Source organism: Theropithecus gelada, chromosome 1 (assembly GCF_003255815.1).
Source record: "Theropithecus gelada isolate Dixy chromosome 1, Tgel_1.0, whole genome shotgun sequence".
NCBI classification, from domain to species: domain Eukaryota; kingdom Metazoa; phylum Chordata; class Mammalia; order Primates; family Cercopithecidae; genus Theropithecus; species Theropithecus gelada.
Genome location: NC_037668.1, coordinates 121,059,160 through 121,083,232, shown reverse-complemented (window position 1 = coordinate 121,083,232; position 24,073 = coordinate 121,059,160). Strand labels below are relative to the sequence as shown.

Here is a 24,073-nt window from a genome sequence, read left to right as displayed (position 1 = left end):
AGACGCATGCTACCATGCTCAGCTAATTTTTTTTTTTTTTTGTACAGATAGGTTCTTCCTATGCTTCTCTAGTTGGTCTCAAACTCCTGGGCTCAAGTGATCCTCCTGCTTGGCCTTCTAAAAGCTGGAATTACAGGTGTGAGCCACTACACCTGGCCCAATTGCATACTTTTATTTGCATCTAATGTTTGCACTTAACAAACATTGACTAAAGCAAGTCACATGGCTGAGCCCAACACCAATAAGTCAGGGAAGGTGAGGCAGTGGGAGAGAATGAATATTTGCTGAACAGTCCAGGGGTCAGCAAACTATTTTGGTAAAGAGCCAGATGGTAAATATGTTTTGCTTTGTTGGCCATATTGTCTCTGTTGCAACCACTGAACTCTGCCGTTATAGCATGAAAGCAGCCTTAGATAATAATGTACCAACAACGAGAGTGACTGTGTTCCAATAAGCTATATTTACAAAACCAAGCAGCAGACTGGATTTGGCTCATGGGCTATAGTTTTCCAACTCCTAACTAATTTACCACATCAGCTCATAGAGTTTTATGAGGATTAAGTATATTAATATATAGAAAGTGCTTTTAACATTCCTCTCCAGAGTAGCACTAATAAATATTGGCTTTCATTTGTTGTTTGTTATCACTATCCAATATTATAGCACAATATTGGAAATAATAAAAATATTAAACAATACAGATAGGGTTAAATAAGTTATGGCATACCTGTGCTGCAAAATGTTATACGTCCATTTAAATACCAAAAAAAATTGATATTTAAATGGATGTATAACATTTTACAGTATGGGTACAGTGGCTCATGCATATAATCCTAGCACTTTGGGAGGCTGAGGCAGGCCCATTGCTTGAGCCCAGGAATTCGAGATCACCCTGGGTAACATAGTGACACGCTGTCTTTATTTAAAAAGAAAATTTTTTTTAATATCAATTTTTTTTTGAGACAGGGTCTTGCTCTGTCACCCAGGCTGGAGTACAATAGCACATCATCACTTACTGCAGCCTCAATCTCCCCAGCTCAAGCAATCCTCGTGCCTCAGCCTTCCAAGTACCTGGGACTACAGTGCAAGCCACTGTGCCTGGCTAATTTTTTATTTTTTGTAGAGACAGAGTCTCACTGTGTTGTCCAGGCTGGTCTCGAACTCCTGGACTCAAGCAATCCACCCACCTTGGCCTCCCAAAGTGCTGGGATTACAGGCATGAGCCTCTGTGCCCAGTCTTAAATATCAATTTTTTGAAGATATATCAAGACTATATAATGGCATAAAAACATGTTTGTGTTAAATGAGAAAAAGAGATAAGTAATGTTTCATATGACCCCAACTTTATTTTTCTTATAATATATTTTAAACATGGAAAACAGCTAGGAAAGGAGTATGTCAAATGGGATCATTTAATTTTTTAATGTAATTATTCATTGTCCATTTTTTCTCCACTGGGTATAGCAATCTGGCATTATTTCAATAAGAAGGATGGAATCTGGGTTCACTGAAAACTCTTCTAGCTCTAATGTGTTTATCATTTTATATTCCACTTGTGTTTTAATTGCTTAACAAACTAAGTATTTACCTTCAGAGATGGCTGATTAGAATGGATTAGATGGGGCTGGGCCAGGTAGCTCATGCCTATAATCCCAGAACTTTAGGAGGCCGAGGCAGACGGATCACCTGAGTTAGAGACCAGCCTGGCCAATGTGGCAAAACCCCATCTCTACAAAAAATACAAAAATTAGCGGGGTGTGGTGGTGCACGCCTGTAATCCCAACTACTTGGGAGGCTGAGGTAGGAGAATCGCTTGAACCTGGGAGGCAGAGGTTGCAGTGAACTGAGACTCCAGCCTGGGAGACAGAGCAAAACTCCATCTAAAAAAAAAAAGAATTAGATGGTCACTTTCCAATTTTTTTTGTTGTTGTTGTTAAAGAAATATTGTTCTGTTCTAGGACTCCTGGAAATCTATGTCAGAGTACCAAACAATGGGAATAGCGTATCTCCTCACTGAGTCTCAGGCTGTATGAACAGTAGCTCCTTTGGGACCACATTCCCTGAGCAACCACAATCCTTTCAGTGATAACAAAGGCAGAATACTGATACTTGTAGGTGAACAACCTCCTCCACCCCTCCCTGGCCTCTTTAGTATTTGGACATATACCTCTGCTTTTTTATGTATCAAGGGGAGATTAGCTTTCAATATTTAATTACCATGTGTCTAGGAGTCACATGAATAAAGACTGGAAAGGAAGCTTCAGAACCCCGTAGCCTCTTTCACCAATCTCACAGAATATTAGCAATTAAAGTTAATTTATTTTTTAAAACCCTTTACAGTAATAAAGTTTTATCTAAATTATAATCAGCCCCTGGATACTCCAAGAGTCTAAGCTGTGTTGAAAATTGTTATATTAATAAGCTTATAAGTACTTAGAAGTAACTACTCCAAGTAAATTTTGCCCTAAAATATGCTTTAGACTCTGAAGTATAAAAGGACCATGCATTCTCATCTCTAAGTTTAGGTAAAACAGAGTTAAACTTTATTTTTAGTAATTGAATCATTAGTGAGTTTAAGTGCCAATTAGGATTCCCATCAAAGATTTGTGTGTGGCTATTGTATGTTTTAGTAAGCACTAGATCCACTGTGGCACCTTACGCCTAATCTCAGGGAGAAATGGACACCTGATTTGCCCATTCTGGTGCCAAAATCTTAACATCTTAACTGCAATAATAAGGTAATATGAATTCTATTATGTCTATATCGCAAGGAGTGTTTTTGTTTGTTTGTTTATTTGTTTGTTTGTTTTAAGACAGGGTCTTGCTCTATCACCTAGGCTAGAGTGCAGTGGTGTGAACATGGCTCACAGTAGCCTTGAACTCCTGGGCTTAAGCAATCCTCCTACCTCAGCCTCCTGTGTAGCTGGGACCACAGGCATGTGCCATCACACCCAGCTGATTTTTTAATTTTTGTAGAGATGGGGTCCCACTTTTTTGCCCAGGCCGGTCTCAAACTCCTGAGCTCAAGCAATCCTCAGCCTCCCAAAGTGCTGGGATTATAGGTGTGAGCCACCGCTCTTAGTATCATGAGCAATTTCTAATACTTTGGAGTTCTTTATCATGGAACTTGGTGTACATAGCAAAAGATTTGTTGATAGTTTTTGAGCCCATCATATGCAATGAGAACTGTTTTCAGTCAACTTAGGCATAAATACATGTGACTACAAATACTATTAATGGATTCTAATAGGAACTTCCAGTTCTCCTCCTCTAAGGCAGAAGAAAGAATCCTTAATCAGAATGGCCAAGAAAGCTGTCTCTATTCTAGTTGGGATGTCCCGTTTGCTTTTCTCCTTACCCCTAGACCCTGCTTTGCTGATCCTCTTCTGGAGTGGTAGCTGGTCTCCAAAGAAGACCCCTCAGTGAACCATGCCTACTAGTAGTCATTCCCTTATGTGGTCCTTTCCTGTGTTAATTCTGAGCTGGCCATTTCTAACCAAAAGAATTCTACAGAAATGATGCAGCCTTCCCTTTGCTGTCTTGGGCCACTTACTCTGAGCAAAGTCAGCCATCATGTAAGAAGTTCAATTGCCTTGACACCACCAAACTTTGAAGAAGCCCAGCCAGCCACATAAAGCTGTTCCAGCCACCTCAGTTGAGAGGTTGGACATGTGAATGAAGAAGCCATCTATCTGCACATCCAACCCACATAGTCCTTCAGATGGCTCCAGTCTTGATCACAAATGCATGAGAACCTTAAAGAGAGAACTGCTTAGCTTAGTCCAGTCATCCCTCAGAACCATGAGAGACAAATAGTTATTTTAAGCCTCCGAGTTTTAGATGGTTTGTTATATAGCAATGGAAAATCAAAACACTTAGTGTTTTTGCTTATCCTTGTCCTTCTGCACTGGGATGTTGAAGATCCCTATGATGAGTTCTTTTCACCTGCAATTGCAAATGCCAACATTCCTTTTATATATAGATTGCTAGTGGAGGTTACACCTTCCTCCCATATGCTCTGTAAGATGCTGGCTGTCTAATTGTTAATTAAAACCCATCTGCATGCCTGCTTTTTTAACCCTGGGGATGCCTTTTGTTTTGTTAGCCTTGAAGCTTTTTCAACATGTGCCTGGCCTGTGTTCTCTAAAGCAGCAGGAGCAAGGAAAAGGATTATAGTCTTCAGCTTTTGCCAGGAGAAGTCACTTCCTCAGTGGCTAAGACCTAGAATTGCACCCATCCCAGGGCATGTCTGTGACACATCCTGTGTAAAACCTTTAGACTTCCTCCTGGCACAACAGAGTTGGAGCCAAAGCTGTTTCAGCTTTCTAAGCCTAATATCACATCAGCATGTGGTTGAATTATATGTTTCCAAAGTCTCTTTCAAACCTTCTAAGTCTATGATTTTCAGGAACATTGAATATAATATATGGGATACACAGAGTATCTCCTGCAGTGACTGGCACAGAATGCAGCTCCATATTATGTGGATTTTTTTTCCTTACAGAATTTGAAGAGAAAAATATGCATTTTTAAATATTTATATTCTTTGTATATAAAAGTATAAAGATTACTTACTGAAAAATCAGTGGAATACTCTACAGCAAAGAAAATGAACAAACTGGCTATATGTATCAGCATGGTTAAATCTCATGGTATAATGCTGAGGGATGGATGCAAGTCGAAATAGAATAGGCTTCTACTTGTGTAAAGTTCAAACAACATCAAACTCTGCATTGTAGGGATACATGATCAGCGGTTAAACTGCTTAGAAAAGCACATAAACAGATGATTATCATGGTAGTCAAGAGCATGTTGGGAGGTTGGGGGTCAGTGAGGGTATTAGAAAATTATGGGGTTTTTATTTATTTATTTTTTTGAGACGGAGTTTCGTTCTTGTCACCCAGGCTGGAATGCAATGGCACAATCTCAGCTCACGGCAACCTCTGCCTCCTGGGTTCAAGTGATTCTCCTGCCTCAACCTCCCAAGTAGCTGGGATTACAGGCACATGCCATCATGCCCAGCTAATTTTTGTATTTTTAATAGAGATGGGGTTTCACTATGTTGGCCAGGCTGGCCTCGAACTCCTGACCTCAAGTGATCTGCCCGCCTCAGCCTCCCAACGTGCTGGGATTACAGGCATGAGCCACCACACCTGGCCAGAAAATTCTGTATTTTTACCCAAGTGGTAGTTATTTAGATATTTGCTTTATAATTATAATGTAAGCTGTATTTATATATTTTATATAATTCTATATTAATATTTTACAGTAAAAAAGATTTTTTTAAGCATCAAGAGACTTGTAGATCTTAATGACATATTTAAATACGTACATTAAACACATTTATGCAAATAGATTTTTCTAATTAAAAAAGTAATACATATTTGTTCTAGAAAATTAAGAGAAGAAAAATGAAATTTATCCATAATCCCACCACCTCTTGACAGTTTGAGACAACAACCCTTCATGTTTTGTTTATTTCCTTGCAGTTTCTAAAGTTTTTTGGTGATTTCTCTTTCTAAAAGCCAAATTGGGAACATATCATACATGGGATTTTGAAAGCGGGTTTTTTTCACTTAATGTATCACGAGCTATTTCTTTTACTTTGACACTTCTTTGAAATAGTGTTTTACTGTGGAGCCTAGTCACAGGCTTGAGAATCACCCCATGCAATTGATTCACTAGTTGTTCTTGGCATTTTGTTATGCTGTCAACCTCTAAGCATAAGAAATATGAACCAGCATTCAGAGAAAATGTGAAAATTATCTGTTTTTTATTGAAACTTTATTTCCTGATTTTTCATAAAATCAAAACACAGAATATGCTCCTGCAAATAAAATCTTTAAACTTCAGATCAAAGAATAATTCAGATTCTCTCTATAAATACAAAAATTCACCTCTTAAAAAGATTAAGAATGCTAAAACTGTGACCAGTAGAATCATATTGCCTTTTTTTTTTTTTTGGAGACAGAGTACCCACTCTCAAAATTAAGAACATTTGTGTATAGAGTAATTTGGGGTAAAGTAAAAGGATTTTGTGCTTTACAAGTTTATGAAAGATGCAGAGTATGAAAAATAGATAATAGAAGTAGCCTTTTTTTTTTTTTTTTTTTTTGAGACGGAGCATCACTCTGTCGCCCAGGCCGGAGTGCAGTGGCGTGATCTCGGCTCCCTGCAGCCTCCACCTCCTGGGTTCAAGCGATTCTCCTGCCTCAGCCTCCCGAATCGCTGGGATTACAGGCTCCCACCAACACGCATAGCTAATTTTTGTATTTTTAGTAGAGTCGGGGTTTCACTGTGTTGGCCAGGATGCGCTCGATCTCTTGATTTGATGATCCCCCGGCATCAGCCTCCCAAAGTGCTGGGATTACCGACGTGAGCCACTGCACGGCCAGAAGTAGTCTTAAATGGCTAAATTTTGGTATGTTGCCTCTTTCTGCCTATTTTTAAAACTTAATGTAAAGTTACAAACAAGATCAAAGATTTTCAGGTTTGTTTTGAAATAAATTATCACAATGAAATCAAACAGTATTTTAAAAGAAGAAAAATTATTACTATTTTTTAGAGTAGAATTGGCATTTTGTGTCATCATGGGCTTACAATAAAATATTGGCAATCATTTACTCTAGTGATAACTGCTTCTGTTATTTCCAGACAGATGTTATATTTTTAAAATTGAGTAATAGTTTATGCATTAAAGGCTAATTTAAGATAAAATGCTAGTGTCGTACAAATTTGGCTCTTTCAACCCCACAATTTTTGTTTTCATTTTATTGTGTAACTGTGATACAGAGTTTCTCAAACACATTGTGGGCCTGATGGTGCTTTGCTGTGGGGGGCTACATTGTACATTGTAGGATGTTTAGCAGCATCTCTGGCTGCTACTCCACAAGATTTCAGTAGCAACCTCCAGTTGGGAAACCAAACACGTCTCCAGACATTGCCAAGTGTCCCCTGTGGGGCAAACTAAGTCCATTTGAGAATCACTGCCATAGTGTACTTACGAAAATTCTTACCCTGCTTTTCAGGAACACAATGAGGAATAAAGCAACATACCATTACCAGCTAGGCACACAATCTGCAGAATAAAAAACTGCTGGGCAGTCATTGTGAATATTTCAGCATAAATAAAAAGGTCAGATGACATTTCTTAATCAAAGACTACATTATCTAGGTAATTGGTACAGAACAGACTGCTAGAAACATTTTAGTGAGTGGCACACAGGGAAATTAAATTGGTTAATAGCTACAGATGTAATTTATGGCTGTTTCTTCAATCATTATTTTTAAATGTGTGGCTGCAGGATCTGCAGATATTAAAGGACCCATGAAGGTCCTTTTACTACTTTGTGTTACCCCCAAATCACAGCAATTCTCCATGGCAAGCTGGAAGAAAAATGTGTCTCACTCCTTTTGTTATTATGTCTACAACAGGTGATGCCCAGTGCCCTGCTGGGAACATCATCAATCTAACTTCCTCTCAAAAATGTTTGGCATTCTTTATCATGACAAGTAGTCACTGGGCAATCCAGTTCATAGGGTGTTTTTCCATTTAAACATATGCCAGAGGAAGTAGAAAAACATAGCTATTTGATAGAGAAAAGAAAAATATTTAAATATTATCACAGAACCATTATCACACCTAAAAAAAAACTAAAATAATCCTTTACTGTCATCAAGTATACTGTCATTCTTAAAATTTTCAATTGTCTTACAAATGTCATTTTTTACAGGTTTTCATTTGAATCAGGACTCAAAAAAGATACATGTGTTGTAATTATTTGATATATTTCTCTCATTTTTTGAAATAAGGTCTCTCTGTGTCACCCAGGCTGGAGTGCAGCAGTGCAGTCTTGGCTCACTACAACCTCTGCTTCCCAGGCTCAAGCAATCCTCTCACCCTAACCTCCCAAATAGCTGGGACTGCAGGTGTGAGCCACCATGCTTGGCTAATTTTTATTTTTGTTTTTTGAGATGGAGTCTTGCTCTGTCACCCAGGTTGGAATGCAGTGGCACAATCTCGGCTCACTACAACCTCCGTCTACCAGGTTCAAGCAATTTTCTGCCTCAGCCTCCTGAGTAGCTGGGATTACAGGTGCATGCCACCACACTCAGCTAATTTTTGTATTTTTAGTATGGGCGGGGTTTTACCTCGTTGGCCAGGCTGGTCTCGAACTCCTGACCTCAAGTTATTCGCCTGCCTCAGCCTCCCAAAGTTCTGGGATTACAGGCGTGAGCTCCAGGGTGGCCTTGGCTAATTTTTAAATTTTTTCATAGAGACAGTGGCTCACTATATTGTCCAGGCTGGTCTCAAATTCCTGTACTCAAGTGATTCTCCTACCTCAGCCTCCGAAAGTGCTGAGATTACAGATGTGAGCCACCACATCTAGCCTAATATATTTCTTAAATGGTTTTTATTTTTTCAGTTTCCCCTTCCCCTTTTCTCCCTCCTTGTAATTTATTTGTGAAGAAACTGGATTGTTTGTATTACAGTGTTTCCCACAGGCTGGAGTTTGCTGATTATATCCTTATAGTGTCACTTACTTAAGTGTCACTTGTGTTCCTCTGTCTCATGTATTTCCTGTAAACTGGTAGCTGCAGCTAAAAGGCTTGATCAGATTCAGATTCAGTTTTCTTTTTGGCAAGTCCGAAAAGAAGATGATAGCCACTGACAGTATTGTTGGCTTCTTGCCCAGTGACTGGCAAATTGATTTAGCTAACATTTGCTGAATACTTACTGTGTGCCCAGCAATATGCTTATATTTTATAGGCATTATGTCATTTCATCTTATTTAGGTTCACAATGTTAGTACATGTCAATTTCTATCTGATGACCAGACCTCTTATTAGAGACGAGTCATCTTAAATATCTTTCAAACAAACCCCATGGTATATACCCCATTGTCATTTATGTGATTTAATTTGGGGTTTAATCTGAATTTTCTTTTTGCTTAGAGCAATTCAAAAGTATCTTGCATTAAAGGCACTTTTTAATTTTAATAATAAAGCTCAAAGACCTACAATTTTACTGAGAATTCGTTGTACTCAAGCCTTTTGGTACAGGGATTCACCATCTGTTAACCTCACAAAGATATCTAAACCACAAATAGGGCCAACAGAATTCAGTATTTCCTGAGTCTCTTTTTCGTTTGCACTCATTGTCTTCTGCAGGTGCGCTTCTGTCTCATCTCGTTCTGCTTCTTTGCATGCTCACAGTGCCCACAGTATCCTACTGTTCCCAGTGTGAGAAACTGGCTCGTGATTGTAAAAGCAAAACTAGCTTTTCATTGTTTGTTTACGTATCTTTAATTTATTCTGCCGAATTCTCTTCATAGTCCTCAGTTCTGCTGTTTATAAAACCAGACCATGGGTGCTACAGACTCAAAAAATAAATGTCAGCTAGTCTTGACTTCAAGTGTCACTTTTGAAGATGAAACTGTTTGATATGTAGTTGATGGAAAAAAGGCACCAACCAGCCCGAGCTGCAATTAGAACACAAGAGCACTGGAAACAAAACAATGCAAAGAGGATCCTATTGTGTAGCTTTATAAGTTGACATGCAAAGAATAATTTATTTTCACTATATCTTAACCCTTCTTCAGTCATTTCTCCTTTAACAGTTGTTAGCGTCTCCTCAGTTTCCAGAATATCTATTAGGTGAAACATTTGGTTGGTTGAACAAAAGGAACATAAAGCCCTGGTGAATACAATAGGGAAATAGAAATGACTGTAGAGCTTAATTTCTGGTTCTGGTTGTCAGTATGAGACATTAGACAAATAGCCAGATTCTCTGTTCTTATTTCTTTAAAACAAAATTATTTTTATCATGATTTTCCTAAAGACCTTTAAGATTCTTATGTGAAACAGTCTTTTGTAAGCTTCTAGTAAATAGGAATTGTACCTCTATTTACCTGATCTCACAAGGTGCCCAGGGTAGCGTGGTACACGTTGCTTGTGCCTAAAAAGTAGCTTTGGATGATGGTGGTATTTGAAAGGTTATACATCTTAAAGGATATTTTGTTCCCTTTTTCCTTGGCAGGACCAAGGGGCTTCCTTTTCTGACACCAGTGCTGTTTGGACTCAGTGAAAGTGCACTTTGTTCTAGAATTGCCATATGAAAGCCTAGAATATATATTGGGTTATTCCAAGAAGGGTGAGAAGTCACGTTCTAGGACATCGAATGCTGATTTCGTGCTGAATGAATGATTGTTATGTTCTTTTTTACCCACAGGCTCGCTTCTCATATGTGCGGATGAAATATCTTTTCTTTTCCTGGTTAGCGGTTTTTGTTGGAAGCTGGATTATATATGTGCAGTATTCTACCTATACAGAATTATGCAGAGGAAAGGACTGTAAGAAAATAATAGTAAGTATTTTAAATTTCCTGTTTACTAAAAAGCCTCTTCATAACACACTATATTTACTACTTACATACTTACTAATGATGTTTTTAAAAATAAAAGTTAATTTGACATTAGAATTGTGCTAATCTTCTTAGCTTTTTGATATGACCCGTTAGTAAAGTTTTCCCCACTTTGAAAATTCCAGTGTTCAGAAATTTAAATATATTACACATAGATAAGTTAGTGTGGGACATCCTCAATACAAAGAGGTATTTTTATTTTTTAGATATATATATATTTTTTAACTATATTTAAGTTTTAGTTTATTTCAATCAGATGAGTTTTTTAATGTTTAGACTATAAAAGTTTATTTAAAGGCAGACTTTCTAGAACACATCTTTTGAATAAATGGAGTTACTCTTGAATACCAAAATGTATCTAAAAAGAATATTATTCTGTTTCTATCCTAGTGCTTGGATATATCTCAGAAAAATGACTATCAGTCTAAGATTTCTAGTAGTGATCATTGATTCCGTAGATTTATATTTTAAAAATTTGAGGCCGGGCGCGGTGGCTCAAGCCTGTAATCCCAGCACTTTGGGAGGCCGAGACGGGCGGATCACGAGGTCAGGAGATCGAGACCATCCTGGCTAACACGGTGAAACCCCGTCTCTATTAAATACAAAAAAACTAGCCGGGCGAGGTGGCGGGCGCCTGTAGTCCCAGCTACTTGGGAGGCTGAGGCCGGAGAATGGCGTGAACCCGGGAGGCGGAGCTTGCAGTGAGCTGAGATCCGGCCTCAGCCTTCCAGCCTGGGCGACAGAGCGAGACTCCGTCTCAAAAAAAAAAAAAAAAAATTTGAGAATTTCAAGTAAATTTAACTCCTTGTTTTCTACTGGTACTTTCTTTTTTCTTTCTTTTTTTGAGATGAAGTCTTGCTCTGTTGCCCAGGCTGGAGTGCAGTGGTGCAACCTCAGCTGATTGCAACCTCTGCCTCCCGGATTCAAGCGATTCTCTTGCCTCAGCCTCCCAAGTAGCTGGAATTACAGGCTTGCACTACCTCGCCTGGCTAATTTTTATATTTTCAGCAAAGACGGGATTTCACCATGTTGCCCAGGCTGGTCTCGAACTCCTGGCCTCAAGTGATCTGCCCTCCTTGACTTCCCAAGGAGCTGGGATTACAGGCATGAGCCACTGCACCTGGCCTCTACCTGTACTTTCTAATATAAAGAATATTAAAACACTTCATCTCAGGATTATATTTGAATAATAATGATTTTGGGAGTTCCAATTATTATAACTTATTAAAGATTCTATAGTTATTGAGTGGCTACTCTTTACCCAGGCCAGTGGTGCATGCATATAACAGGGAAAAAATGTCTTTGACCTTATAAAACTTACACTGGATCAGGAAAGAAAATGAGTAATTACAGTAAGGTAAGATAAATAAGATAGTAACTGTTATGGGAACATAAGACGGAAACCTGGAGCTTCCCCAAGTTCTAAGAAAATAAAAACCAGTTTAACACGAGGTGCTCCATCAGTCAGGATACAAAAGCGCGTTATTCCGCAGGAGTGTTACAGTCTCTTAACTAGGCAAGGGAGGGGAATGAGTTAGTAAAGAAGAGTCCTAAGTCAAGGTTCAAAGATAGCAATCCTATGTTCATTCCAACTGGCCATTCTAGATCCTTGAGGAATTTTAAGATAGGAGGTACCTCTGGGGCCAATGTCCTGGGTACTTTACATGTTCATTAATCCTTAGTATAATAGTATACAGATAAAGAACTATGACCCAGAGAGACAGGAGAATTTGCCCAAGATGATGGAACCAGAATTTGATCCTAATTCTGTCTCTCTGTGAAGCTCATACTCCTTCTGCTACCCTACATCAGAAAAGACTGACAGAGAGGCCGGGCGCAGTGGCTCAAGCCTGTAATCCCAGCACTTTGGGAGGCCGAGACGGGTGGATCACGAGGTCAGGAGATCGAGACCATCCTGGCTAACACGGTGAAACCCCGTCTCTACTAAAAATACAAAAAAAAAAAAACTAGCCGGGCGAGGTGGCGGGTGCCTGTAGTCCTAGCTACTGGGGAGGCTGAGGCAGGAGAATGGCGTGAACCCGGGAGGCGGAGCTTGCAATGAGCTGAGATCCGGCCACTACACTTCAGCCTGGGCGACAGAGCGAGACTCCGTCTCAAAAAAAAAAAAAAAAAAGAAAAGACTGACAGAAGAAGTGACAGTTTAATAAAGCTAATAAAACCCCACAAAACTCAGTTTCTAGCCTTCAGTGAAAGAGGAAACAGGAGGTAGACAGTCAAGTTCAAAAACATACAAATAACCAAAACTATTTGAAATGTGTATTTCTCTTTCTCTAGGCCACCTTTCTCAAACTAGGTGCCTTGGAGCACATTAATAGATATTCCATGGATAAAATATGTCCCTGGTCAGATGTATTTGGAAACAGAGGGTTAAATAAAGATAACAGCTGACTTTACTGAGGACTTCTTAGGGTCTTTTAAATACCAATGTATGTTATGCATCTCCAAGACAGAGCAAATATACTTGATCAGAAAAAACCGTGTCCCCACCACAGCCCTCCAGGAAGACCTGTTAACATCATCTGGTAATGTTAGAAAGACTGTTCTAAGAGATTAAGACAAAATGAAATGGATATGCTTTTAAATATCTTGTATTATTACAATATCCTTCAAATGTAAGGCAAATATTGGTATATGTTCTGTCATGAGTAAATTAGAGTTGAAGTGCTTCATTACTTTTCACTTTGATTTAATTTCCCTTTAATTTATAAGAAGTGAAAACAGAACATAATTCTAGCATAATTTAATGGTTAGCGTATCAAACACTGAAGATAGTGAAAGAGCTTTCTGAGTCTAAAATACATCATTTTCCTAAGACTGGCTTTTAAAAAATTAGAGTTATTCTGCATTTGGGATTATGTTCTTAAAACCTATCATAACTAGTAGTACTAAAGTCAGTAGTACTAAGCTAAGATAGTACTAATATTGTATAGCAATTGTGGGATTGGAACTAAAAAGCAAGCAAAACAAATATTGTTAAAGTATATTTTAGCCAGGCAGGGTGGCATACACATGTAGTCCCACCTACTTGGGACGCTGAGGTGGGAGGATCCCTTAAATCCAGGAATTTGAGATTGTAGTGAACTATGATCCTGCCACAACACACTCCAGCCTGGACAACAGAGCAAGATTTCATCTCAAAAATAAAATAACCTTTTAAAAAGTATATTTTAAAGCCACAAAGTGCTAACAAGATAGGAGGGAATTACTTGATCAAGATCTGGGAGAGGATAAGTTTTTTTTTTTTTTTTTTTTTTGAGACAGAGTTTTGCTCTGACACCCAGGCTGGAGTGCGATGGTGCAATCTCGGCTCACTGCAACTTCTGCCTCCCAGGTTCAAATGATTCTCCTGCCTCAGCCTCCCAAGTAGCTGGGACTACAGGCACCCACCACCACACCTGGCTAATTTTTCTATTTTTAGTAGAGATGGGGTTTCGCCATGTTGGCCAGGCTGGTCTCAAACTCCTAACCTCAGGTGATCCACCTGCCTTGCCCTCCCAAAGTGCTGGGATTACATGCATAAGCCACTGCACCCAGCCAAGAGGATAAGATTTGAAAGAGCTGAGCCTAGTTTTTGTGGCTGCTATTAACTGGAGATGTATGATCTAAAATTGAAGTGTACAGTTTTATGGGGCTAGGGTAATAAAAATCTACTACATCCAACCAAGGATGGGATGGGAACCCTGGCACACCTTGCTTTGGGCTGAGACCTTAAAGGAATGAACCCCAGGAGTAAAGGTAAACTAAAAGAGTCTCAGAATGGTGAGCTGACTTTTATGGTCTCTTTTACCCTGGGGGGAATTTGCTGATTCTGGGCATGGGCAGGGGTCTGAGAAGCAGAAACCTTATATTGGCGGAAAGCCCCTACTGGGGACAAGAAACCAGCAGAGCCTTTGTAGAAAACCAGGGGAACCTCATGCATACAGCCAGTTATCCCATTGGGATATTTGCCAATTCCTGGGCTCTGCAGAATGGGAGGTTAAAGACTGCATTGGAAAACCTTTGAAAAGCAGAGCAGACACTTTGGCAGTCTCACAAGATACAGATTAGAGTTATGAACTTGCCAGAAGGAGAAACCCCAGTGAATACCAAGCTCTCAGTTAAAAATCCTAGAGGGATATATATCCTTGGACATAAGTAGCTAGAGCTTTACCCAGAGCTACAACAGAGCCTCAACTTCAAACAGCCCCTGATTTTGTTAAGGTAATCAGCTACCATTACCTTTGTCTCCTAGACAGAAGGAAACCCTCTCTGGAGACATTATGTGAAAAAGTACAAAGAAGGCCAAAAGACAAAATAAAATGACCAGAAATCAAGAGATAAGCACAGATACTAGAAGCAGATCTGCAGATGATCCAGATATTAGAGTTATTCAAAAAGGATGTAAAAATAACTGTTTATATTCATGTTCAATTAAATAGGAATAAAGGTAGAAGAAATAGGTAAAACAATGGATAATATTAACAGAGAATTGTAATATGTAAAAAAGAATCAGGGCTGGGCATGGTGGCTCATGCCTGTAGTCCCAGCACTTTGGGAGGCCGAGGTGGGCAGATCACTTGACTCCAGGAGTTTGAGACCAGCCTGGCCAACATAGTGAAAACCTGTCTCTACTAAAAATACAAAAAATTAGCCGAGTGTAGTGGCACACACCTGTAATTCCAGCTACTCAGAAGACTGATTCACAAGAATCACATGAACCCAGGAGGCAGAGGCTGCAGTGAGCTGAGATCACACCACTGCACCCCAGCCTGGGTGACAGAGGGAGACTCTGTCTCAAAAAAAAAAAAAAAAGATTTAAAGAAAAAGAATCAGGAAGATAGTATGGAGAGTTCTCAAATTGTTAAACATAGAATTACCTTATGATCCAGTAAATCCATTTCTGGGTATATATACCAAAACAAATTGAAATCAGGGATTCAAATGGATTCTGGCACACCAAGGTTCACAGTAGCATTATTCACAGTAGCCAAAAGGTGGAAACAAGCCAACTGTCCATCATATATAGTTACAATGGAATATTAGCCTTTAAAAAAAGTGAAATTCTGATACATGCTACAACATGGATGAATATTGGAAACATTATGCTACGTGAAAGAAGCCAAACACAAAAAGACAAATATTGTATGATTCCATTATATGCTGCAATACCTAGAATAACAATTACGTATAAAATGGGAGAAGGATAAAAGAAATTAAAGTGTTTAAGTCCTTACAATATTGCAGAGTAGGATAAAAGAATCAACCAGTTAACTTTAGACTTTGATAATTCAAGGATGCATATTATTATTTCTAGGATAACCTATAGAATAGAAAAAGAGTGTATCATTTCCAAACTAACATAGAAAAAATTGAATAATAAAAGAATAAAAGAGGCCAGGTGCGGTTGCTCACACCTGTAATCCCAGCACTTTGGGAGGCTGAGGCGGGTGGATCGCCTGAGGTTGGGAGTTCGAGACCAGCCTGACCAACATGGAGAAACCCCACCTCTAAATACAAAATTAGCCGGGCGTGGTGGTGCATGTCTGTAATCCCAGCTACTTGGGAGACTGAGGCAGGAGAATCACTTGAACCCGGGAGGTGGAGGTTGCAGTGAGCCAAGATGACACCAGTGCACTCCAGCCTGGGCAACAAGAGCAAAACTCAGTCTCTCAGGAAAAAAAGATAATAATAAAAGAATAGCCCAAAAGAAGGCAAGAAAGTAAAGAAACAGAACAGGCAGGATAAGTAAAAAAAAAAAAAAAAAAAAAATACATAATAAGATGAAAGATGTCACAGATTGAATTCCCTGGAAAGCAGACTTAGAGACTAAGATTTGCCTGCAGCAAGTTGATTAAGTTGGGCTCTTGGGATTAACATCTGTAGAGAGTGAGGAAGCAGAGTAAGTCAGAGGGAAAAGTTGAACTGCACTGCAGTAGTAACAAAGGCCTTAAAGGTCAACCCTATAGGGAATTCTGGAGCTGGATGACCTTGCAAAGGTCCAGACCTTTATCCCCCTCACTGACCAGTCAGTGGAAGCAGATTCCCACCTTTACCCCCATCCCTGCAAGGAGGTATCACCTTGGGCAAGGCTGTACTCTAGCTGAGGGCAGTCCTAAAGAAGGACTCAGCTGAGAGCTATTTGCTACCTATACTCCCAGTGCTGAAGGAATAAGTGCTCCAATCCTGGAGAATGAGATTTGGGTGGCTTACCATGGCATCAGATGGAGTATATTTAAACCCACATATGATGGTAATTACAGTATATTATCAGTGAACCAAATGATTCAGTTGAAAGACAAAGATTGTGAGGCTGTATTTAAAAATCAAAATCCAGGCCAAGCACGGTGGCTCATGCCTGTAATCCCAGCACTTGGGGAGGCCGAGGTGGGTGGATCACCTGAGGTCAGGAGTTTGAGACCAGCCTGGCCAACATGGTGAAACCCCGTCTCTACTAAAACTACAAAAATTAGCCAGGCATGATGGCATGCTCCTGTAATCCCAGCTACCCAGGAGGCTGAGGCAGGAGAATCGCTGAAACCTGGGAGGCAGAGGCTGCAGTGAGCTGAGATCGCACCATTGCACTCCAGCCTGGGCAACAGAGCAAGACTCCGCCTCCAAAAAAAAAAAAAAAAAAATCAAAATCCAGCTATAATCGAGATATCTGAAATATATAGAGATGTTGAAGGTAAAACAATATGAAGCCACTTATGCAAATGTGCAAATTCTTGGATGTTTAGAGGAAAGCAACAGATGTGTGTGTGTGTGTGTGTGTGTGTGTGTGTGTATAATTCATATAAGTTTTATATTGCAGATTATACCTTTTTTAAAAGTCTAAGCAGCCCTTCCTAACTTGAAATGTGATATATTTTAAATTGGTTTCTCCCATGGTTCAGTTTTACAATATCTGCCTAAGTAATTACCTGGCCATTTCATGAATTATGGCAATATCCACACATACTTCTGGTCCTGGTCATTACTGCTTTGAAATGTGGAATCTAAACTGATTGCCTCTCTCCGTCTGTATTAGTGCATGGACTGTTCTTTTCTTAAGTGGATTGAAGAGAACCAAAGCATATAATAAAATTGCTAATTTTGAATTTTAGGTATATAAATATAAAACTGCATAATCTTAAAGTCATGCTTAGTAAACACATGCTCATCAAAGGATTACAGTATCCTGTGTATAACCTTTGAACAGATTCCCTTCAAAATCTTCAGTCAATTTCATCTTTGTGAACTAAGGAAGATTATAAAGAGGCACAGAGGATCCAAAAGAGGTTCCACAGATATTATTTGCTTAAGTTTTAAGTTTCCAAGTGTGGGTTCTTTTATTCTCTTTAAAAGTTGGCAAAATCTTTCCTTTCACTTATTTTTCCTATTCTTTATAATTTAACCAGCACCAGGCATGGTGGCTCACATCTGTAATCCTAGCACTTTAGGAGGCCAAGGTGGGAGGAATACTTGAGCCCAGGAGTTTAAGACCAGCTGGGCAACATAGTGAGAATCCATCTCTACAAAAAAATAAAAAATTAGCTGGGCATGGTGGCATGCACCTGTAGTCCCAGCTACTTGGAGGTTGAGGTGAGAGGATCACTAGAGCAAAAGAGGTCGAGGCTGCAGTGAGCCATGATAGCACCACTACACTCCAGCCTGGGCAACAGAATGAGACCCTGTATCAAAATAATAATAATTATTATTATTATTTAATATTTATTTTCAAGGTAACTACTGTCGTATAGCAATAATATAAAAAGTATAATCCATTTTAGAAGAGGTATCTACCAGTCAATTAAATATTTATTGAACATTTACATCGAAGTTATTTTTCTAGGTGCTAGGCATATTGTGGTAAGCAAGACAGAATTCATGCCTTAAGGAGCTTTTTCTTCTTTTTTTTGAGATGGAGTCTCACTCTGTCACCCAGACTGGAGTGCAGTGGCATGATCTCAGTTCACTGCAACCTCCGTCTCCCGGGTTCAAGCAATTCTCCTGCCTCAGCCTCCCTAGTAACTGGGAGTACAGGCATCCACCACCACACCCTGCGAATTTTTGTGTTTTTAGTAGAGACAAGGTTTCACCATGTTGGCCAGGCTGGTCTCGAACTCCTGACCTCAGGTGATCCACCTGCCTCGGCCTCCAAAAGTGCTGGGATTATAGGTGTGAGCCACCACATCTAGCCAAGGAGCTTACATTCTTATTGTGGAATGTGTATAATAAAAACAAAAACAAGTAAATTAATAAGGTTCTGACAAGTGCAATGAAAATATATGTAATAACTGGCCGGGTGTGGTGGCTCACACCCATAATCCCAGCACTTTGGGAGGTCGAGGTGGGCAGATCACCTGAGGTTGGGAGTTTGAGACCAACCTGACCAACATGGTGAAACCCTGTCTCTACTAAAAAAAATTAAAATTGGCTGGGTGTGGTGGTGCATGCCTGAAATCCCAGCTACTAGGGAGGCTGAGGCAGGAGAATCACTTGAACCCAGGAGGCAGAGGTTGTGGTGAGCCGAGATCGCCGAGATCGCACCATTGCACTCCAGCCTGGGCAACACGAGCGAAACTGCGCCTAAAAACAAAAAAAAACAAAACAAAACAAAAAAAATGTAATAGCAATATTTAGTAGAGAATGGCTAGGGCATGCTGTCTTAACCGGAAAAGCCTCTCTGAAAAGATGGCATTTTGAATTGGAAGCTGATGAGAGGAAGCAATTGTGTGAGAATCTAGGCAAAAAGCATTTAAAGAGAAAGGACAGTGAATGCAAATGCCCAAAGAGGGGAGTTTGAGGAATCTGATTGCTTTCATATGTGGCTTATGAAAATCTGTCTTATTCCTTTAGTAACACCATGTACATTTTTAAATGTTGGATATTAGTGGTACAACCCACTCCCTATGAAGAACTTCTCGATTACTAGTAGCTAAACCGTATCATGTCAGCCTATTAGAAAAAATGCTAGGCTGAAGTGAAAGCCCCAGCCTCACTTTTTCTTGTGCTATACTGTGTGGCTTTGAATAAGTGACTTTATTTCATTGGCTTGCTTTAACTACATTATACAGGTTCAAATAAAAGTATCTCTGTCCTACCTGCATCACAGATTTTATGAAGATAAAGTAGAATTGAACTAATTAACCTGGTAATCTAACACTGAATGATGCTCTGACATATCTGTTGAACATAGAGAAGGTTCTCAAGTCCTTGACTTACTTCATTTGATCTGGGGCAAGTACCCCATTACTTGTCATTGCTGTAACCTAGCATTGTAATTCAAAAATTTCCTGGAAGATTGCTCTAGCTGTCCCATTGAGAGCATTACCTCCGAGCTGAAATCATGGCTTAGGAGTTAGGGAGGACAGATTGTCAACAGACTGTAATAAGCAGTTTACCGCTGGGCACGGTGGCTCACACCTGTAATCGCAGTGCTTTGGGAGGCTGAGATGGGCAGATCACTTGAGGTCTGGAGTTTGAGATCAGCCTGGCCAACATGGTGAAACCCCGTCTCTACTAAAAATACAAAAATTAGCCAGGCGTGGCAGTGCACGCCTATAATCCCAGCTAGTCAGGAAGCCAAGGCAGGAAAATCACTTGAACCTGAGAGGCAGAGGTTGCCGTGAGCTGAGATTGCGCCACTGCACTCCAGCCTGGGCAACAGAGCAAGACCCTGTCTCAACAACAACAAAAAAAACAGTTTATATCTGTTTAACAGTCGTGGTCTATTTTGTGTTCCATAGCTTTCTTTTCTGCATGCCTCTGTCTTTCTCTCTCTGTTTGTGTGTGAAGGGCCCCATCCATTGTAATAGTTAAGAGTGTAAGCATTGGAGTAAAAGAACTTTAGGTTTGAGTTCCAGCTTTGCCATTTCTGAGCTATATAAGCTGGGCAAATTATTTAGGCTTTGTAAAATGGAGATTAATAATACTTTCATATCAGGTGGTTGTAAGGATAAAATGAGTTTATGTATTGAAAGACTTAACACTGTATCTGACACATGGTAAATGTACAGTAAGTTATTATTGTTATATTCTCAAGTTCCTGCCCTTGAGTCTGACTGGGAAGATGAGACACACACACACACACACACACACACACACACACACACACACACACACATTTTATTTAATCAGGTGTATTAGTTAGGGTTCAACCAGAGAAGCAAAAGTGATACAAAGAGATGTATTGCAAGGAGTTGGTTTATACAGTTGTGGGGCTGGCTGAGCAAATCTAAAATCCATACAGAAGGCAATAAGGAAGGGCAGGCTGGAATTCTTGGGCATTGGCTGAAGCTGCTGTCTACAGGCAACATTTTTTCATCAGGGAATCCTCAGTGGTGCTCTTGAGGCCCTTCAACTGATAGAATCAGGCCCTCCCAAACTATCTAGGATACTCTCTTAAAGTCAACTGATTATGAATTTTAATTACATTTGCAAAATACCCTCACAGCAACACCTAGATTGTTTGTTTTGATAACTGGGGACTATGGCCTAGCCAGCCAAGTTGGCACATCAGAAGACCATCATGTCAGATTAAAATGATTTAGTTTGTATGGTAAGTAGTTGTACTACAAAAAGGTAAAAAAAAAAAAAAGGCATCTATGAATAGAGAGATTATTTTAGACAGAATAGTGTGGAAAGGCTTCATAGAGGAGGTAGAACTTCTACAGGGCCTTCAAGGCTGGGCGCGGCGGCTCATGCCTGTAATCCCAGCACTTTGGGAGGCTGAGGCAGGTGGATCACCGGAGGTCAGGAGTTCGAGACCATCCTGGCCAACATGGTGAAAACCCATCTCTGTTAAAAATACAAGAATTAGTCACGCCTGGTGGTACATGCCTATAATCTCAGCTACTTGGGAAGCTGAGGCAGGAGAATCACTTGAACCCAGGAGGCAGAGGTTGCAGTGAGCTGAGATCGTGCCATTCCATTCCAGCCTGGGCAACAAGAGAGAAACTCCGTCCAAAAAAAAAAAAAACTTCTACAGGACCTTATGGAATAGAAAGGATTTGGAAAGACATGAAAGAGTTTCTTTTTCCCTCTAATTATAAATCAGGCTTACCTTAGCACTTTTATCCCAAAGAATAAGATTCTGATTAACACTAGACCAGAGAATTCCCAGAACCATGTATTAGTAGCCACTGAACCACAGCCTTGGTTGGGGCTTTTAACTGCCTATAAATTAATATATTTTTCTCTTTTGTCTTTTTATAGTAAATTCTAAAAACAAACAGAATGTTGAACAAATTATGTATTTCATATAAATTATGTACAGTGTGTATTAATCTATTAAGTATATCATTTCAACATTGGAAATCACCATAGAGTATTAGTATTATTTTCCTGAGATATTTTCTGTAACCAATGGATAATTTTTATTAAGAGATTTAGGGTAATGCTATAAGGTGGGAACCAGAATTCAGATTAATTTTGCACACTGTACATTAGTTTGCAGTTTGAATTTAAGTTTACTGTTTTCAGTTTTAGTAAAAATATGAAACTTTCCACTGTCATCATCCATTATTTAGGGTTTGACTCTAGTGAGATGGATAATAAGCTTTTAAAACTCCAAGAAGGGAAATGGAGTGGGAACGGTATACCCAGAAAAGCCTTTGTTAACTTATGAAAGTTGTAGGAAACGAGAACTGTCTAAAAATGAGAGCAACAACTAACCCTGATTAGATGTGCTTGGAAAAATCCACTTTTTTTTGTCAATTGTGCTTTTTTCTTTTTCCACCAAGCTAATTATATAATATGGTGGAGGAGGAGGTGCTTTTTTTGTTTTGTTTGGAGACAGAATCCCTCTCTGCCACCCAGGCTGGAGTGTAGTGGCGATCATAGCTCACTGCAGCCTTGAATTCCTGGGCTGCAGGGATCCTCCCACTTCAGCCTCCCGAGTAGCTGAGACTACAGGCATGAGCCATCATGCCCAGCTAATTTTTTAAATTTTTTTTTTTTTTTTTTTTTTTTTTGAGACAAAGTCTGGCTCTGTCGCCCAGGCTGGAGTGCAGTGGCCGGATCTCAGCTCACTGCAAGCTCCGCCTCCCGAGTTCACGCCATTCTCCTGCCTCAGCCTCCCGAGTAGCTGGGACTACAGGCGCCCGCCACTGCGCCCGGCTAGTTTTTTGTATTTTTTAGTAGAGACGGGGTTTCACCGGGTTCGCCAGGATGGTCTCGATCTCCTGACCTCGTGATCCGCCCGTCTCGGCCTCCCAAAGTGCTGGGATTACAGGCTTGAGCCACCGCGCCCGGCCTTTTTAAAATTTTTATTAGAGATGGGTTGTCACTGTGTTGCCCAGTCTGATCTCCAACTCCTGCCCTTAAGCGATCCTCCCACCTAGATCTCCTGAGTAGCTGGGGTTACAAGTGTGAGTCACTGCTCTTGGCTATATAGTATGTTATATCTTTTTTTTTTTTTTTTTTTTTTTGAGACGGAGTCTCACTCTGGCGCCCAGACTGGAATGCAGTGGCGCAGTCTCAGCTCATTGCACCCTCCACCTCCTGGGTTCAAGCAATCCTCTTGTCTCAGCCTTCTGAGTAGCTGGGATTACAGGCACACACCACCACACCCAGCTAATTTTTTTGTATTTTCAGTAGAGACAGGATTTCGCCATGTTGGCCTGGCTGATCTCAAACTCCTGATCTCAGGTAATCTGCCTGCCTTGGCCTTCCAGAGTGCTAGGATTATAGGTGTGAGCCACTGTGCCCAGCCTTGTTGTATCATTTTTTTACGTTTTCTCTGATTATGGAAATCACTAATTTATTCATTATTTCAGCAAATCCTATTTGGTGTTTACCCATAAAGACATTTTACAGTTTGACTTTGTAGGTAAGATTCTCTTGACACAAAAAACAGATATTTTGTTTGTTGAGTTCTTTCATAAAGGGAAAAAAAGAGGCAGAGAAGAATATTCCCCTTCTATACATTTCTCAGGACCACATTGTTTAATATTGATCTCTTCTGACATATTCCTCTATGCAAGCAAATTCTAAGTTCCTACCTGGGTAATAATGAGGAATTACTCACTACATTACTCTAGCAAACCTTTGTGGCCATTATATGAGCACATCCTTTAAATGGAAGTATTAAAAAATAAAAGGGCCTCTAAGTTTTATTACAGTCTCTTTTGAAATTTGATTTCTTGGGATAATGGATTATTGCTTAAAGCAACTAACATAAGATATACTAAATTTAAGATATTTGGAACCATGTTTTCAATTAGATAGTGATATATAGCTAACTATTTCATTTAGCTTTGCCTTTGCTTAGGATCAATTATTATTTAACTTGACAAGTATATTTTCTGCCATTATCCTGTGTTTTTGAGATATACTGAACCAGTCCTACTTGGAACACACTGTTTTGTTTTTGGTTTTGGTTTTTGGTTTTTTGGTTTTTTTGAGACAGAGTCTTGCTGTGTTGCCCATGCTGGAGTGCAGTGTCGCATCTCAGCTCACGGCAACCTTCACCTCCTGGGTTCAAGAGATTCTCCTGCCTCAGCCTCTGGAGTAGCTGGGATTATAGGCATGCGCCACCATGCCCAGCTAATTTTTTTGTATTTTTATTAGAGACGAGGTTTTACCATGTTAACCAGGCTCGTCTCAAACTCCTGACCGACCTCAAGTGATCCGCCCACCTTGGCCTCTCAAAGTGCTGAGATTATAGGC

General features: G+C 39.8%; 1 protein-coding gene across 5 annotated transcripts in view; it reads left to right on the top strand.

The window, feature by feature from the left end:
* The window catches only part of FAM69A (family with sequence similarity 69 member A), a 132,259-nt gene that overhangs the window by 75,551 nt on the left and 32,635 nt on the right, over positions 1–24,073 (top strand). For 3 of the 5 annotated variants that reach the window (XM_025353499.1, XM_025353492.1, XM_025405887.1), the window contains exon 2: positions 10,232–10,366. The exons of 1 other annotated variant lie outside the window; for it this stretch is intronic. In XM_025353499.1, coding sequence (XP_025209284.1) covers positions 10,232–10,366 — 135 coding nt within the window. Of the gene's footprint in view, positions 1–8,990; positions 9,701–10,231; positions 10,367–24,073 lie in introns of those variants that run through there. One more of the 5 variants, XM_025405896.1, reaches the window with a different exon arrangement.